Source organism: Rhinichthys klamathensis, unplaced genomic scaffold (assembly GCF_029890125.1).
Source record: "Rhinichthys klamathensis goyatoka isolate OS25496 unplaced genomic scaffold, OSU_Roscu_1.1 h1tg000653l_1, whole genome shotgun sequence".
NCBI lineage: Eukaryota > Metazoa > Chordata > Actinopteri > Cypriniformes > Leuciscidae > Rhinichthys > Rhinichthys klamathensis.
In genome coordinates this window covers 53,829-69,164 of record NW_026607097.1, presented here as the reverse complement: position 1 = coordinate 69,164, position 15,336 = coordinate 53,829, and the positions used below count along the sequence as shown (strand labels likewise).

The window sequence follows — 15,336 nt, the reverse complement described above, 5'->3', positions numbered from 1 at the left end:
AGTGCATTAGATACAATTAGCCGCGTTCAATACTATAATAACGCTGAAATCCAGTAGTTCGTAGGGGTTGTGAGTGTGACTGGTGTTGTACACGTAAGCATACAAAATGAACTGTCTTTATTTTAAAAATATTAAATGTCAATTTAATTTTTCATTATTATTTAAGAACAGGTCTCTGTATTATGCAACCGATATTTGACAACATGTGCCTTTTATTTGGAAATTTCATTCATCGTTCCTTGCATGCTGATGCTGCCTCTCATAGACTGCACTATATTATAGCTCAACCAACTGTAAGACTGAATATAAATCGATGTTTTATCAATTGACTTCATTCTTCTAAATTGTCCTGTTTCTCTATTCACCACTTCACAAAGATGTAGTATTTTCCATTAGTGAATGCATTTTTGTTGTCTTTTAAAGCAACAACTTTAAATGTTGATTATCCCTGTATTTGGTTAGCAGTTGGTCTGTTTTGTATATGAAATATTCCATTTCCCCCCACAGATGAGGCTGCTGTGTATATTTGCTCTGGTTGCTGCGGTGAGTCTGGTGGCAGGGGAAGAAGGGGCTCGTCTTTTGGCCTCCAAGTCCCTGTTGAACCGATACGCTGTAGAAGGACGAGACCTTACCCTACAGTACAGCATCTACAATGTGGGCACCAGGTATTGTCCTGTTTCTCTCCGAATTTTCAACAGATTGTGATGGCTAATTGAATGATTTATAATTTAGTCTGTTATTCTATTGAATTTGTTGTTCTTTTGCCTAGTGCTGCCCTGGAGGTTGAGTTGTCAGATGACTCTTTCCCCCCTGAAGATTTTGGCATTGTCTCAGGAATGCTGAATGTGAAATGGGACCGAATTGCTCCGTATCCTCCTCCTAAAATTAACTTTTAAACGTTTCATAACTATATACAGTGGGGGGGAAATAATTATTTGATCCCCTCTTACAAAGAAATGGTCTATCATTTTTATGGTAGCTTTATTTTAACGGTATAGACAGAATATCAACCAGAAAAACACATTATATAAAGATTGCAAATTGATTAGCATTTGATCCCCTACCAACCAGCTAGAATTCTGCCTCCCACAGATTTATGTGCCCATTTGGAAAACCGATTAGTCCTGTCACTTTAAGAAAGTACTCCTAATGTCAGCTCGTAATGTGTATAAAAGAAACCTTTCCACAGAATCTCTATCTTCCATTCCATCCTCTCCACCACCATAGGCAAGACCAAAGAGCTGTCAAAGCACATCAGGGACAAGATTGGAGACCTGCACAAGGCTGGAATGGGCTACAAGATCATTAGCAAGAAGCGTGGTGAGGAGGAGACTTTTGTTGGTGCCATTATTCGGAAATGGAAGAAATGCAAAATAACCCATCAATCGCCCTCGGTCTGGAGCTCCATGCAAGATCTGGACTCATGGGGTAAGGATGATCATGAGAAAGGTGAGGGATCAGCCCAGAACTACATGGGAGGAGCTTGTTAATGATCTCAAAGCAGTTGGGATCACAGTCACCAAGCAAACAATTGGTAATGCACTACGCCGCAATGGATTGAATTCCTGCTGCACCCGCAAGGTCCCCCTGCTCAAGAATGTACAGTTACATGTACAGGCTCGTCTGAAGTTTGCCAATAAACATCTAATAATTCAGAGAACGCTTGGGAGGAAGTGTGGTGGTCCGATGAGACTAAAATAGAGCTCTTTGGCATCATCTCAACTCACCATTTTTGGAGGAAGAGAAATGCTGAATATGACCCCAAGAACACCATCCCTGCGGTCAAGCACGGAGGCGGAAACATGCTCTGGGGCTGCTTCTCTGCTAAGGGTACAGGACAACTTCACTGCATTGAGGGGCTGATGGACTGGGCCATGTACCGTCAAATCTTGAACCTCCCTCCTTCTGCCAGAACACTGAAGATCGGTCGTGGATGGGACTTCCAGCATGACAATGACCCAAAACATACCGGCAAGGCAACAAAGGAGTGCCTCAAGAAGAAGCACATTAAGGTCTTGGAGTGGCTTAGCCAGTCTCCAGACCTTAAAGGGATAGTTCACCCAAAAATGAAAATTCTGTCAGTATTTACTCACCCTCATGTTGTTCCAACCTCGTAAGACCTTTGTTCATCTTTGGAACACAAATTAAGATATTTTTGATTAAATCTGAGAGCTGGATCACTCCTCCATAGGCTTCTTAAGGCATTGAAGCTTGCCAGCCCCTAAAAGTTATTAAAGATATCGTTAAAATAGTCCAAGTGACTACAGTGACTCAATCTTAAGTTTATCAAACGACGAGAATACTTTTTGTGCGCAAAAAATACATAACTTTATTTTAACTATTCGTTTCCTTCTCTGTAGGCCTCGAGTCAGTTCACTAGTGATATAGCGCAGTTCTTCTGTTGTTGTACGTCACACGCATCACCCACATGAACAGCGTCGGCCAATAGTGAGCCTACGTGTGACGTAGCTCTACGCTATCACACTAAGTTAACTGACTAGAGGCCCACAGAGAAGGAAATGAATAGTTAAAATAAAGTTGTTATTTTTGTTTTTTCTGCGCACAAAAAGTATTCTCGTCGCTTGATAAACTTAAGATTGAGCCACTGTAGTCACTTGGACTATTTTAACTATATCTTTAATAACTTTTCGGGGCTGGCAAGTTTCAATCCCTTAAGAAGCCTATGGACTAGTATGGAGGAGTAATCCAGCTCTCAGATTTCATCAAAAATATCTTAATTCGTGTTCCGAAGATGAACAGGTCTTACGAGGTTGGAACAACATGAGGGTGAGTAAATACTGACAAAATTTTCATTTTGGGTGAACTAACCCTTTAATCCTATAGAAAATCTGTGGAGGGAGCAGAGACTTCGAATTGCAGAGCGACAGCCAAGAAACTTTAATGATTTAGAGAGGATCTGTAAACAGGAATGACCCAAAATCCCTCCTGAGATGTGTAAAAACCTGATGAGCAATTACAAGAAACATCTTGCCAACAAGGGTTCACCAAGTACTAAATTTTGTTTTGCTTGGGGATCAAATACTTATTTCACTCACAGAAATGCAAATCAATTTATATCCTATATAATGTGTTTTTTCTGTATTTTTTGGTTGATATTCTGTCTCTATCTGTTAAAAGAACCCTACAATAAAAATTATAGACCCTTCATTTCTTTGTAAGCTGGCAAACTTCCAAAATCAGCAGGGGATTAAATAATGATTTCCCTCACTGTATATAATATATACTACACACACATTCTGTATACATCTGTAAAATTTTAATATGATGTTTATATAATCCTAGTATAAAGATGACACTTTTTTTTTTACCCCGTTTAGGTACGTTCTAAGTACTTTACACTCTGTTAGTAATCCATTAAACCTTTAAACAATCACTTCTGTCTTTACTGATAGCACTTAACATCATCAGAACTGTCACAGACTGTCAGTATGCTTTATTTACTTTTGCTCTTTCGTAGATTGTTCCCTAACTCTTTATCTCTATAGTGCCAGTAATGTTTCTCACACAGTGGTTCTGCGGCCACTGAAAGCTGGATACTTCAATTTCACCTCTGCTTCAGTTAGTTACCTGGCGCAAGAAGGTGGACAGGTTGTGGTAAGTGGAGTCCTCAGATACCTTTCATGTATACAGCTAGCATAAGGAAGTTTTTTTATTTTTTTCACTGCCTCAATTAGCCATAATATAAAAATGGCCTTGATTGTGTCTTAATACACAATCTTCTTATTCAGTCAGATTCTTATTCAAGACAGTGAGGTTTTTTTTTTTTTTACACTATTGAATATTTTTCTGCCTTAAAGCTGCAGTCGGCAAGTCTGGCAGATTGAGTGGATTTAGGAAAATGTTGAATGTTTACAACTCTCATGCCCCTCCCCCACTATCAACGGATACCCTCCCACCCAGTTCATGCTCGTCAGTGCGTGTGCACCAGATTTTCAGTGAACGCCAGGGCTCTCAAGTGCCAGGGCTCTCCCGCCACACATTGTATTTCTCACGCTGAAAAACTATTTGTAATATATTTAATATGCCTCAGCGGCCAAAACTCTGGCCGCGCCGCTCTCACTGTGGAACCGGCATGAATCAAGCGCGTTTCCTCTGGTGTTGTTCGTCGAGCTACACAATAGCCAATCAGAAAATAGCACTATTGTATCTGGGTAAGATTTAACGCAACAACCAATGACAAAAATGTATCCAACCCCCCCCCGTTGGCTGGGTGTCACTCTTACCTGTCTTCAAAACTTGAGAGCCCTGGAACGCGCCCGTCTCATCAGCATCCATCAACACCATGGAGTATTTGGAGGTATGCTGTCCTGGCTAATGTACCGATAGATTGCAATTGCTAACGTCATTTATACTCTAAATGAGCTTACTTGATTTTCCACCATCACTCTTCGTTACTGCACGAACTTCAGGCGTGTGCATGTGATTGTAACGTGCGCGAGGGGTCGTGTGTGCCCGATCTGTGATTGACGGTCAGATCTCACACCCCCCTGCGCTGATTGGACATGATGAACCGGGAGCTGTGGATTTTTGCAAAACAAATAACACGCTCCAGGCAGGTGGAGTTAGAAGCTCGGGTTTTTTCTAAAACCACTTTATTTATGTTGTTCTGTCAGATTATAGTGTCGATTTCACTGAATATGATCAAAAAAATGTTGCCGACGGCAGCTTTAATAATCTGACCATTGATTTTATTCTGATTACAATAAATTAGGTCCACCAGACCGTTACATTAAATGTTAATAAATGGAGAGAGAGAGAATGAGAGAATTGCAGTATTAAAATGTATTAAAATTGTATTTTAGTTACTGGTTGTTAGCTAAGTCTTATTCTTCACCTCTCTCAGGTTGGTTACACAAGTGCTCCGGGCCAGGGAGGCATTCTCGCCCAGAGAGAGTTTGACAGACGCTTTTCTCCACATTACGTAAGTTACTCATCAACACTTTAATATGAAAAATGGAGTAAAGTGGCTGTCAATGTGTCCTGTCCTGTAATGATATTTTTTTTCTTTTTTCTTCTATCTAATAGTTGGACTGGGCAGCTTTTGGTGTCATGACCCTTCCCTCCATTGGCATTCCTCTGCTCCTGTGGTACTCCAGCAAGAGGAAGTACGACTCACCGAAGAGCAAAAAGAACTGAGATATCAATTACAGGACAAAAACAGATCAGGGATCATTGCTTGAGTGTGGAGGGAGGGGGGTGTTGAGAGAATTATGGTGGGCTTAAAATGTTGTTTTTGAATACATTTAATTACCCATATTGGGGTAAATGGTCAATGATTTAATCTGTTTTTAAGTAATGTTCTCCATCGGATAGTTTGTTAAAGAGATCTGGGGACGGAAGCATAAAGTAGGATCATTGACATTTGCTTTTGATGTTAAAATGGCCATTCCATGGCGGCCTCAGGTGCACCATCTTATTTTGTTTTGTTTTATTTGTAATGATTCTCAAATGATCAACGGAACTGTACAGCCCTTCATGATCGGTGTAGGGCTAGTTTGGGGAAATAAAAGGTTTTACAGAGATGCTGTTGTGTGTCTGGTCACTTGCTGAAAAATGCTTTCATCTGTGTTCTGTGATGTTTTTCTCATGCAGTGATTCGTGCATTCTTGGTCTTATCATTGGTCAAAAGATTTTATCAAACACACTTGAGGCTATCATCAAACATTTGGTTGATTACAAATGACTAGAGGACTGCAATCCATATGAATTCATAAGAAACAAACGAAAACCGTAGAAAGCAATCTGAATTGTTTAATTAAAAATAAAAAATCTACTGTGTATTTAAATCTTTGAATTAGTGACTGAATCTGGATGTATATTTTTCATTGAATCGAGTTAAATGATCAATCCCTTGATGTTCACAGATCATGCCTAAGACCTCCACAGGGAGGTCCGTATTCACAAGCCTGCAGTTATAAGTTAAGTTATAAATGTATATACAAGTTATAAGTAATTGGTACAGATATGCATGCCATCCTAATGTTTATCACTATGCTGTTTTCTAAATTTATTTTATCAAGTGTGTGAACTAAATGCTCCTTTGAGTTTAGAGGTCTATACAACCATGAGGTCAGCGTTTGTGGATTGGTGGGGGCAGAGATGGTCTAGAGCTGGTAGATCTCTGTGGAATCTGCTCATAAATAGAGCTGGAGGACTCCAGATGTGGCTGCTCTGAATGATGGAAACCAGAGTACTGGGTCTGAGCCATTAGTGGGGACACACCAAAACTCTGAGGGAAAAATTACAAATTTGATCATTTTTATAATAGACAACACTATATACTATACAGAATATTGCACATTACTTTACCTGCCCAGTGATCTCTGGTCGCAAAAGATCATGAGGAGATCTTGGGGGTGGTCTAAGAGGAAGACTAGGCCCGGGTCTTGGTACAGCACCGCCGCCTTGGGCGCCCTTAATGTTCACCTCTGAATACAGATGATTATTTGGAAGGTTCACTGAGGAAAGGATCAAAACAGCAAACAATGTACCAAATAAGTATGTTTTATACATCTTTATATGCTTATATACTGTATATTATTTCACTGACTCTATTAAGTATGTGGTTCTTTTGTAACCAATTCAAATCATTCTTTAAGTATGAACTACGTAACAGGAAATGATTAAAATTAGCAAGTCTTGAGTGAGTTTTGATGCCTGTTTTTCTCATTCTTACCTACATCTCCTTCCACCTGCCTCCTCCACCCCATGGCGTAGCAGTCAATCTCCTCAGGACGGCTGCGTATGTGTGGGGTTTCCTCATAGGTGTGCATGGGCTCCAGTTGCCAGTACTTATTGTCTGCTGCTGTTGTGTCAAAGCTTGGGATGGATGAAGAGGTAAAAGCAGCTGTTGCTCCCTGTTGGTCTGGGTGAGGGTGGGCACTGAAGTTGGGGGTATTTTCTGATAGGCCTACTGCTCTAGGGGGTTTGTTAACTCGGGCATATGGTGCATCCACAGGAGGAGCTTGATCATCTGAGGGTCTTTCAGCAAGCTCAGAACTGCCATTCTAGCAGAGGGCAAATAAATAGTGTGATCTGTCAGTGTATAATATAACAACTTTCCCATTAAACACTTTTAAAAGTTACAAATGGAAAAAGTCATAGGCACAACCCACCATTAAACTCTTCCTTTTGTTAGTCAAGCTTTGTGTAACATCACACAGAGACAACTGTAATAATGAGAAGATGGCACAGGACAATAGAAACTTTGTCCAACAGCTATTGTTAACTAGAAAACGTGAGAAGGAAACTTCTGCAGCATTTTAAAGCTTCAGATTTTTTGCTTTGATTTTCTTGCAGTTTTATAGCAAAATATGTTTTGTAAAATATATATTTTGTATAAAATATTTATAATTATATTTTTACTTGGTACATTTTCATAAACTCAAGCTTCTATAACTTTTTTTCTATTTCACTTTCATCATTTATTTCACTTCTACAATAATCTATCAAATGTCTTCTTTAAAACAAAACCAAATATATATAGGAATATATTCCAAAGCATTCTTGAGTTACAAGTTTGGATAGTGCATTTTCATGTCTATGCAAAAAAAAAGGAGTGACAAGATAAGAATCGATAAGAATAATTAATTCGTTCGTAATTCAGACTAATACACAGTTGGGTGTTTGTTTACTCCAGACATTTTCTTGCCTTTATTTCACCATACATTCACAGTCGTGTTATAGTATTACATATATAAATATGGTTCAAATTAAGGTAGCAATTTTTTTTATCCAGCTCTATTTGCCAGGCAAAACTCACCACCTTGATGTTTGGGTTTGATGTTTATGTTCTTTATGGTTGCCTGGGCGTTTCTATGTGGTTGATAAGGTAAGCACTAAGGAGCAATTTGTAGTTTGTTGTTATGTTGTCTCTATGGTGTTTTGGGTGGTTGCTAGGGTGTAACTAGGCGGTGTGTAAGGTGATTGGCCTATTAGCCCAAACAGGTTGCTTAATTGACAAATGAGCCCAATTTTATGATGATAATCATATCCCCAGATATAAGTTTAGTAAGTCTGTTGGCTTTTTAAAATTATTATTATTATTATTTTTACTTTTGTATCATTCTGCAGAGTTTAATCTAAGAAATGTGAAAGAAAAAAGTCTGATATTTTGCTTTCATTGTCAGTAATTACTCACTTCTAAGCTAGGAGGCGCTGTGTTAGGTCCACAGTTGCACTCTGGCAACGAGTAGCTCTTTTTAAGTGGCTTTCTCACTGCTGCATACTGCACAGACTCTCCTGTAGCAGAAGTGATCTGATTGCAGGGGTTTGTGGGTAGTGGAATCAGAACAGCTGGACCGATGGCCATGGGCAGTTTTGTCAGCTCCTCTTGATCTGTTTCTTTTCCATTTCTCTCTGCTTCCCTGTCCTTCACCTTCCACCTATTCATGTCCTTAAAGCCACCACTAGTCTAGATAGCAAAAAAGACAGTATATGAAGTGAGATTACAGAGGAAATTCAAATGAATTACCCCCTCTCTGTATTAAATCATAAAAGGGTGTGTACCTCCGTACAAGGCACAGTCAACAACTCATTAAAGGGTCCCACATGATTATGGGTGTAGTAGCTGATTAGGTTGTCCAGGCTTCTATGACGGCTGTTTTCTCCAGCAATTAGAAATACACTACCAGATGCTCCACTCTCCTCCTCTTCAATGATAAAATGACGACATCTGTCCTCTCCTCTGGAAATTTAATTAATTTGTTAGTGAGTCACTGAGATTAGATATGTTGCAAATACTCCGTACAGTAACAATGACACCAAAATGTATTTCACGAGTTCACACTTAATTAGAAGGAGGAGTAAAGTTTAATGCGTATTGGCATGCTGTCCGGGGGAGGGCTCCGAGCTCGGAGTTCGGCCCGAACCCAGAGTACCGACAAAAGGCGATTCAACATGTTTAATCAGAGAAAACAAGCGCTGACCAACGCCAACAGAGATCCGACAAAACACAACAAAGTGTTTGTTGATCGGCGTCTGTCTACAGTGTGAATTGGCCTTAAAGGGATAGTTCACCCAAAAATGAAAATTAAGTCATTAATTACTCACCCTCATGTAGTTCCAACCCCGTAAGACCTTCGTTCATCTTCGGAACACAAATGAAGTTATTTTTGATTAAATTTGAGAGCTGGATCACTGGCTTCCTAGTGAAACTTTTCATTTTTGGGTGAACTATCCCTTTAAATGTCATTGCATTAGATAACAAAATGTCTTAGTAGTGTTTTTAAAATGAACGACTTCATGCAAGAAATTTAATTTTACAGATTTTCTAGTTTTTTAAAAGATAAAATGATAAAGTTTTGAAAAAAGTAGCCTATTGCCATTCCAAAAATTACTCAGAAAAGGGAAGTGTGAGCAGATGACACTTGAGATGCTGTACACAACAATTGACATTTTGTTCTGCAGCTTACATTAGCACCTCGGAGAAGGCCAGAGAACTGTCTTTAGGAGTCGTTTGAATCATTGACTCAACTGATTCATTCATTCACTGATTTCTTGCAGGAACAAAACAATGGTGCTTATCAAACGGAAGGCTTTGTCCGAATAAGGCTGCATATCTCGACTGCCGTCATCTAAATTTAGAGGATCCTTGGAAGGCAGCCTTTGTTTCGCATTCTTCATTTAAGCTAAATTTAAAGGATGCAGCAAGTGTATCCTTCATACCCACAATCCTTTGCACACATTCCAATTTACAAAAAAGACATGACGGAAAATGAGTCGGCACTGAGCTTGTCTGAGTTCATTTTGCAGGCGGCAGTGGCTCAGTGGTTCATGTAGGTTGTCTATAAAACTAAAGGTTGGTGGTTCAATCCCCGGTTCCTGACCAAGTGTCGAGGTGTCCATGAGCAAGACACCTAACCCCAGCTGCTCCCGACGAGCTGGATGGTGCCTTGCATGGCTGACACCACCGTCGGTGTATGAATGGGTGAATGTGAGGCAATATGTGAAGTGCTTTGGTGGCCATTGAGTCTGTGAAAGCGCTATATAAATGCAGTCCATTTACCATTATGAAATGTAAGACAAAAATAATGTTTTCGGAGATAAAGGCATACGTGTTATTTTTTGTATTGGTGTAAATTAATCACTTAACATTAAACTGCCAATATTATAAGCCACTGGGAGACCACATATAGTTGTCATTCACTGTACTGCATTTATAGAAAGCCAGATAATATATAAGATTCTTAATATAAAGTAGCATAGTTTTCCAGAATTAAGTTTTAATAATGTTTTCATGCCGTGGGGGCTGGCTAGCCATGCACACTTACTAGACTGTCTCATCCTAGCGTTTAATGCTGAGAAAGACTGTAGTCTACATGCCTCTGAATGACTGGACTAGGAAGGACACAGCCTCACTAGGATGTCAATTTGCACAACCAATTTATTCCAACACTGATTCATACAGGACCAAAATAAGTATTTTATCAAATTTGATTACCGGTAGTGAGTCACTAAATGTACTCAATTCGTTCAACAATGCTGATTTATTAAGGAACAAACCACCACTATGTGTGTTTCACAATGGTTGATGCTGTTTTTTGCTTTGTTTAGAACCATTTTAATTAGCAGAGCAAAAATAGACAATGTAAATTCAATGTCCAAAATGTAAGTTACTCAATATTTACTATATGTTTATTTAACTACTTTTAAATCCACATTATTAAGGCCCAATCACACAAAGAAGAACATTTATAACTATAAAGTTTTGATAATTGTTCTAATAGGGAATGTGGTATGTTATGTAATATAGTTATTGATTTAGTTATCTTTATAGTTACTATTTTTAGTGTGAACAGGCCTTGAGAATGACATTTTAAGAATGGGTTTCAGTGTCCAAAATACGTATCAGGCAACCAACCGTATGAAAGTAGGCCTACCTGTAAGACAGCACAAAGCCTATCTTTGACTCGCTGAGTCTCAACAGGAAACAGCCTTGTGGCTTATCCTCCAGCAGCTGCTCCGCTTCCCTGAGAGAGTGAGAATGACAGGTTGTGTGAAAATCTAAACCCAAAAGTATGTGCTTGACACTGTTTCGCACCTGTACGCGTGCAACTTTGCTTGTGCACCTGTTTTTTTCTGTAATGTTTTTGACAGAATATTTTGATGTGTGTGTAGTAACCTGCGTGTAGCGAAACCATGGAGCCAGCAGGGGAGAGGCTGTCCGGGTGTGTGCAGTCGAGGCAGCTGCGTCCTTTCAAACCACAGCAGAGTGTGAGCTCGCAGAGACGAAGTCAGGGCCTCCAGGGGCCCCACGGGACCCAAAACCAGAGCAGGATCTATTCGCTTCACTGTCGGCTTTAACAGAGAGAATCCAAGTATGATGTCATTTAGATCATTTAAATGTCAAAGCATTTCACATGTACCTAGGCTCAAAAAGCTATATATAGAACCCTGGGTTCTTGACTCAAAAAGGTTATACAATGTCAAAAATGATTGCATAATACTTTTACGTTTAACAGATTATTTCAATTTACTCTAGTGATAAAGTGGGTTTACGAGCTGTTTAATTCATAAAATGTAACCAAATGAATTAAAACAAAATTATCTAATTAAAAATAAATCCATAAAATCACCACATGATGGGAACCCCTAAAGGTTCTATATATGAAGATCCTGACAGAACCTTTTAAGGTTCAATATAGAACCAATATAGAATATATGCAAATAATATTTACAGGGCATATGGCTCTGTGATTAAAGCAAACATTCATGTCGACTGCACACGATAGACGTTAAACATCACATGAAATCTAACCAGTTATTTTTCATCAATTATTTGAGACTACTTAAAATATTGTATATTGTAAAAATATTGGCCTAAAAGTTAAAAGCGTCGGTTTTGACCTCGTTGTTGCTGTACTGACCAATTTATTATTTCTTTGCTTCAAAAGACTCTTCAGAGATAATGTAGAGCAGCAGAACCGCTGACAGAAGTCATCTTGTTTTGAGGAAATTGTAGCGTATGTATATATTATATCTTTGAGGGCATTGGAAGGTTTTTGCAAACCTCAAATGTTTTTTCAAATGCATCTATATACAATATATATATACATATATACATATATATATATATATGCATTTAAATATGAGATGTTGAAGTGTTGTATTTAAAATCATTAAGAAAATGTATACTATATTAATATATAAATGAGAGGTACTATATTACAGGCTGCGGGTATTTAAGTATGTTAAGCATTATTTCAATTCAATATTGTGGCTTTTTAAAGGTATTTCATGGAACAGGGCGTTTCAAACTTTTTAAGTCATGTCTACATATCAATCACTTGACATTCACCTCATTTTCCTTCTGCTGGCCCTGGTGTAATTGCTCGACCTCTTGTTGTGCTGCGGGACGACACTTTATGCTCCGCCGGGGTTTTACTGGAGGTTTCTTGGTTGTGGGATTGTTCTCTGGAGCTACAGATGGACGGGGCTTTGGTATTGGGTGATGGACAGAAAAAGCGCTCAGTCGCTCTTCTCTCTGCTGAGATTCAGCATCTGTACAGCAATAAATGTAGGCTACTCATTCTCACACAAAATAAGGGCAGTTTGATCATTAAAGCAGACAGTATTTAAAAACAGTAAATAAAAAGATGGACATGAAACAAATTGAATAGGTTAAAATTATTATCTTAATAAAGCCTTCAGCCTGCTGCCTGCTGATTTGAATTTCCTTTCAAATCAATTTATCAGATTTTTTATGTTAACTTGTAGATATTAGTATCTAAATAACAGATGTCAGTGTGTGAGCTTAAGAAGTTGAGATGTAGTTAGAATCACACTTGTACAGTCAGGCTCAAAATAAGCCTTCAAACGGAAATGTCACTTTCTTTACAAGCACGTCACCAACATGCATATCTGTAGAACTTTTAGACATCAAACAAATCAACAAAATATTACAGGCTCCGTAACACTAATGCTGTTGAAAGATTGTGACAGTCAGAATCAGTTGATGTGTCTGAGAATTAGTCTAGGATATTGAGGAGTAGGTTATTATGTAGATTTGTGTTGATGTTTTGTACAGGAAAATGTCTAGGACAATTCTGCTTTTTTGTCTCAATTCTATATTAATGCTAGATTGCCTATAAACTACATTAACACGTTAAAATAAAATAAGCACAGCCTGAGCACCACATAGCTTCATTCTAATCGTAAACCTATATGTTAGTTAGTAATAACAATAAATTATGGATAATTACATGCAACTAACCCTAAACCAAACCAAACCCTAATCCTAGCCCTATAGTAAGTATGTAGTTACTTAATTAATAATATTCAGTACTTAAATGTATAATTACACTGTAACAAAGACACCTTAAAATAAAGTGTAATCAAAAGAATGTTTAACTTCACAAAATGATCAAATGCAAATGTATTACCTTGACAAAATAACAGTTGTTTCTGGCATTCATATATATACATTTTGATGCTTTAAAAGAAAGCCTTTCCAGTTTTCAGTGTATCGTCAGAGAAAGCAAGTAAACACAACATCTCAAAACCATCAGGATTGTGTTTTGTTATTTCTATACTAAAACGGTCAATTTCTACCTGAAAGAATGAGTATGTAAGTTCAAAAGCTGGTGAGAAATAGCTGACCTTTAATTTTTTGGTAGTCAAAGTCCATGCTGAGGCGCAGGATGTAAAATGTTACAGTACCTCTTCCTATCAGATCTTGGGTGTTTCTGCCTCATCCTGTTTAAATGCATGTGTGTGACAGTGAGAAAGAAAGCGGCAAATAAAAGGTCATAAGCACATAACCAATAGTAAACTGCAACTGCTTGTGACTGCGTGCAGATTTCAATTTCAAACTCCTTGTGAAATATCCAGCTGATGTAATAAAGCTCAAATAAACAACCGGACCAAATTACATTGATTTTCAAAAAGCTGTCATGCATGCAATATGCCACAATTTATTTATTTTTTAATCATTTGAACTACCAGCACATAATTACCAAATTCTTCAGAACCAAACCAATTCTTTGAAAAGATATGTATTAATATAACTTAATATAATATCAAATTGATGTCTAAAAGTGGAGCTCCTCTTAAAACTAGTACTCATTTTACTGCAGTGTTATTGGGGTCCTGTAGATTTTTTAGGTTGATGAATGTCTGTCAATAAAACACTAACTCGTCTTGTTTAAAACTCTCTTCCATATTCAACACAAATTCTGTCAATCTGTATATATGTGCACGTTTATTTATGTTTTAGCACAGTGAGTGTGTTGTTAGGGTGAGAGAGAGAAGAGTCAGTTGAGGAGTCACGTGACGTCGTGACTTGCTCACCACACAGGATGAGAAAGAACGACCTCAATGAACAAGAGAGGTGAGGAAGATAAAGAAGACAAAAGAAATATAGCTACTAGAGTAGATGCACCCAAGCTTTTCTTTAAATTTGACAGAAAAGCCATGTGTATACATAATGAGTCATTATCGACCTTCTCTTTCTGTAGTTTTTTCTGTAGGCCTTTTTAATTTAAGCCTATATTATTTAGGTGAAAATTTGGTAACACTTTACAATAAGGTTCATTATTTAACATTAGTTAACTACCTTAGTTAACATGAACTAAGAATGAACAATACTTCTTTTTTATTAATCTTAGTTAACGTAATTTTTCTAAATTTACTAAGTTCAACTAAATTTCAACTAAGTTTACTAAAATCAAAGGTAGTATTTGTTAACATTAGCTAATGCACTGTGAACTAACATGAACAAACAATGAACAGTTGTATTTTTATTAACTAACATTAACAAAGATGAATAAATAGCCTACTGTAACAAATGTAGGCTATTGCTCATTGTTAGTTCATGTTAGTTAATACATGTTAACTAATGAACCTTATTGTAAAGTGTTACCGTGAAATCATATATTATTTAGTTTTTATTAATTCCGAAAATAATTTTCATTTAACAATATTTCTAAGTTTGTGTCTGTTATTTATTTTATGTTACAGTTACAGGATAGCTCCACTAGATGGCCCACTTACATTAACGTTGAGAATGAAATTCGGCACGAGACAGGAATGAAAATTGCCTGTCACTCTTTGCACTCGACAATAAACAATAACAATAAGTCATGCATACCAAATTATATAGCCTACAACGGATTTATTTTGTGCGATTGTCATGCGCATTATTCCATCTTTCAATGCGTTCCTTGCCATCTGATTCAAAACGTCTGTTTCAAAATCGCGTTGGTTAAATAAGATCAGATGTCCAGACTCCAGCCATAGCTTAGTCCACTCTAATTCTTGCCTAAAATATTACGATCACCTTAACTAATGTTCCGATAATTGTCTGACTTGTTTCAA

General features: G+C 37.8%; 2 protein-coding genes across 2 annotated transcripts; one reads left to right on the top strand and one right to left on the bottom strand.

Moving 5' to 3' along the window:
- Positions 1-483: 483 nt before the first annotated feature.
- Positions 484-5,541, top strand: ssr2 (signal sequence receptor, beta). The gene is made up of 5 exons (XM_056241537.1): positions 484-665; positions 770-868; positions 3,507-3,615; positions 4,865-4,942; positions 5,047-5,541. The coding sequence occupies exons 1-5, from the start codon at positions 508-510 to the stop codon at positions 5,155-5,157; spliced, it is 555 nt and encodes a 184-aa protein (XP_056097512.1). The 5' UTR covers positions 484-507; the 3' UTR covers positions 5,158-5,541.
- Positions 5,542-5,752: 211 nt separating this feature from the next.
- si:ch73-109i22.2 (SH2 domain-containing protein 2A) lies at positions 5,753-13,725 on the bottom strand. Its single transcript, XM_056241536.1, has 9 exons — positions 13,621-13,725; positions 12,320-12,522; positions 11,144-11,319; positions 10,902-10,991; positions 8,530-8,707; positions 8,162-8,434; positions 6,698-7,028; positions 6,331-6,479; positions 5,753-6,250 (listed from the first exon to the last, which is right to left on the bottom strand). The coding sequence occupies exons 1-9, from the start codon at positions 13,646-13,648 to the stop codon at positions 6,092-6,094; spliced, it is 1,587 nt and encodes a 528-aa protein (XP_056097511.1). The 5' UTR covers positions 13,649-13,725; the 3' UTR covers positions 5,753-6,091.
- Between the last annotated feature and the right edge of the window lie 1,611 nt (positions 13,726-15,336).

Bases quoted from the DNA above. Each gene is read 5' to 3' on its own strand.
- ssr2 (XM_056241537.1), top strand. From the start codon at position 508: ATGAGGCTGCTGTGTATATTTGCTCTGGTTGCTGCGGTGAGTCTGGTG. The intron at 666-769 runs GTATTGTCCTGT...TCTTTTGCCTAG, and splicing joins ATCTACAATGTGGGCACCAG to TGCTGCCCTGGAGGTTGAGT. The intron at 3,616-4,864 runs GTAAGTGGAGTC...CACCTCTCTCAG, and splicing joins AAGAAGGTGGACAGGTTGTG to GTTGGTTACACAAGTGCTCC.
- si:ch73-109i22.2 (XM_056241536.1), bottom strand. From the start codon at position 13,648: ATGGACTTTGACTACCAAAAAATTAAAG. The intron at 8,435-8,529 runs GTACACACCCTT...TTTGCTATCTAG, and splicing joins TGACTGTGCCTTGTACGGAG to ACTAGTGGTGGCTTTAAGGA. The intron at 7,029-8,161 runs GTGAGTAATTAC...GCCCTCTGCTAG, and splicing joins CAGCGCCTCCTAGCTTAGAA to AATGGCAGTTCTGAGCTTGC.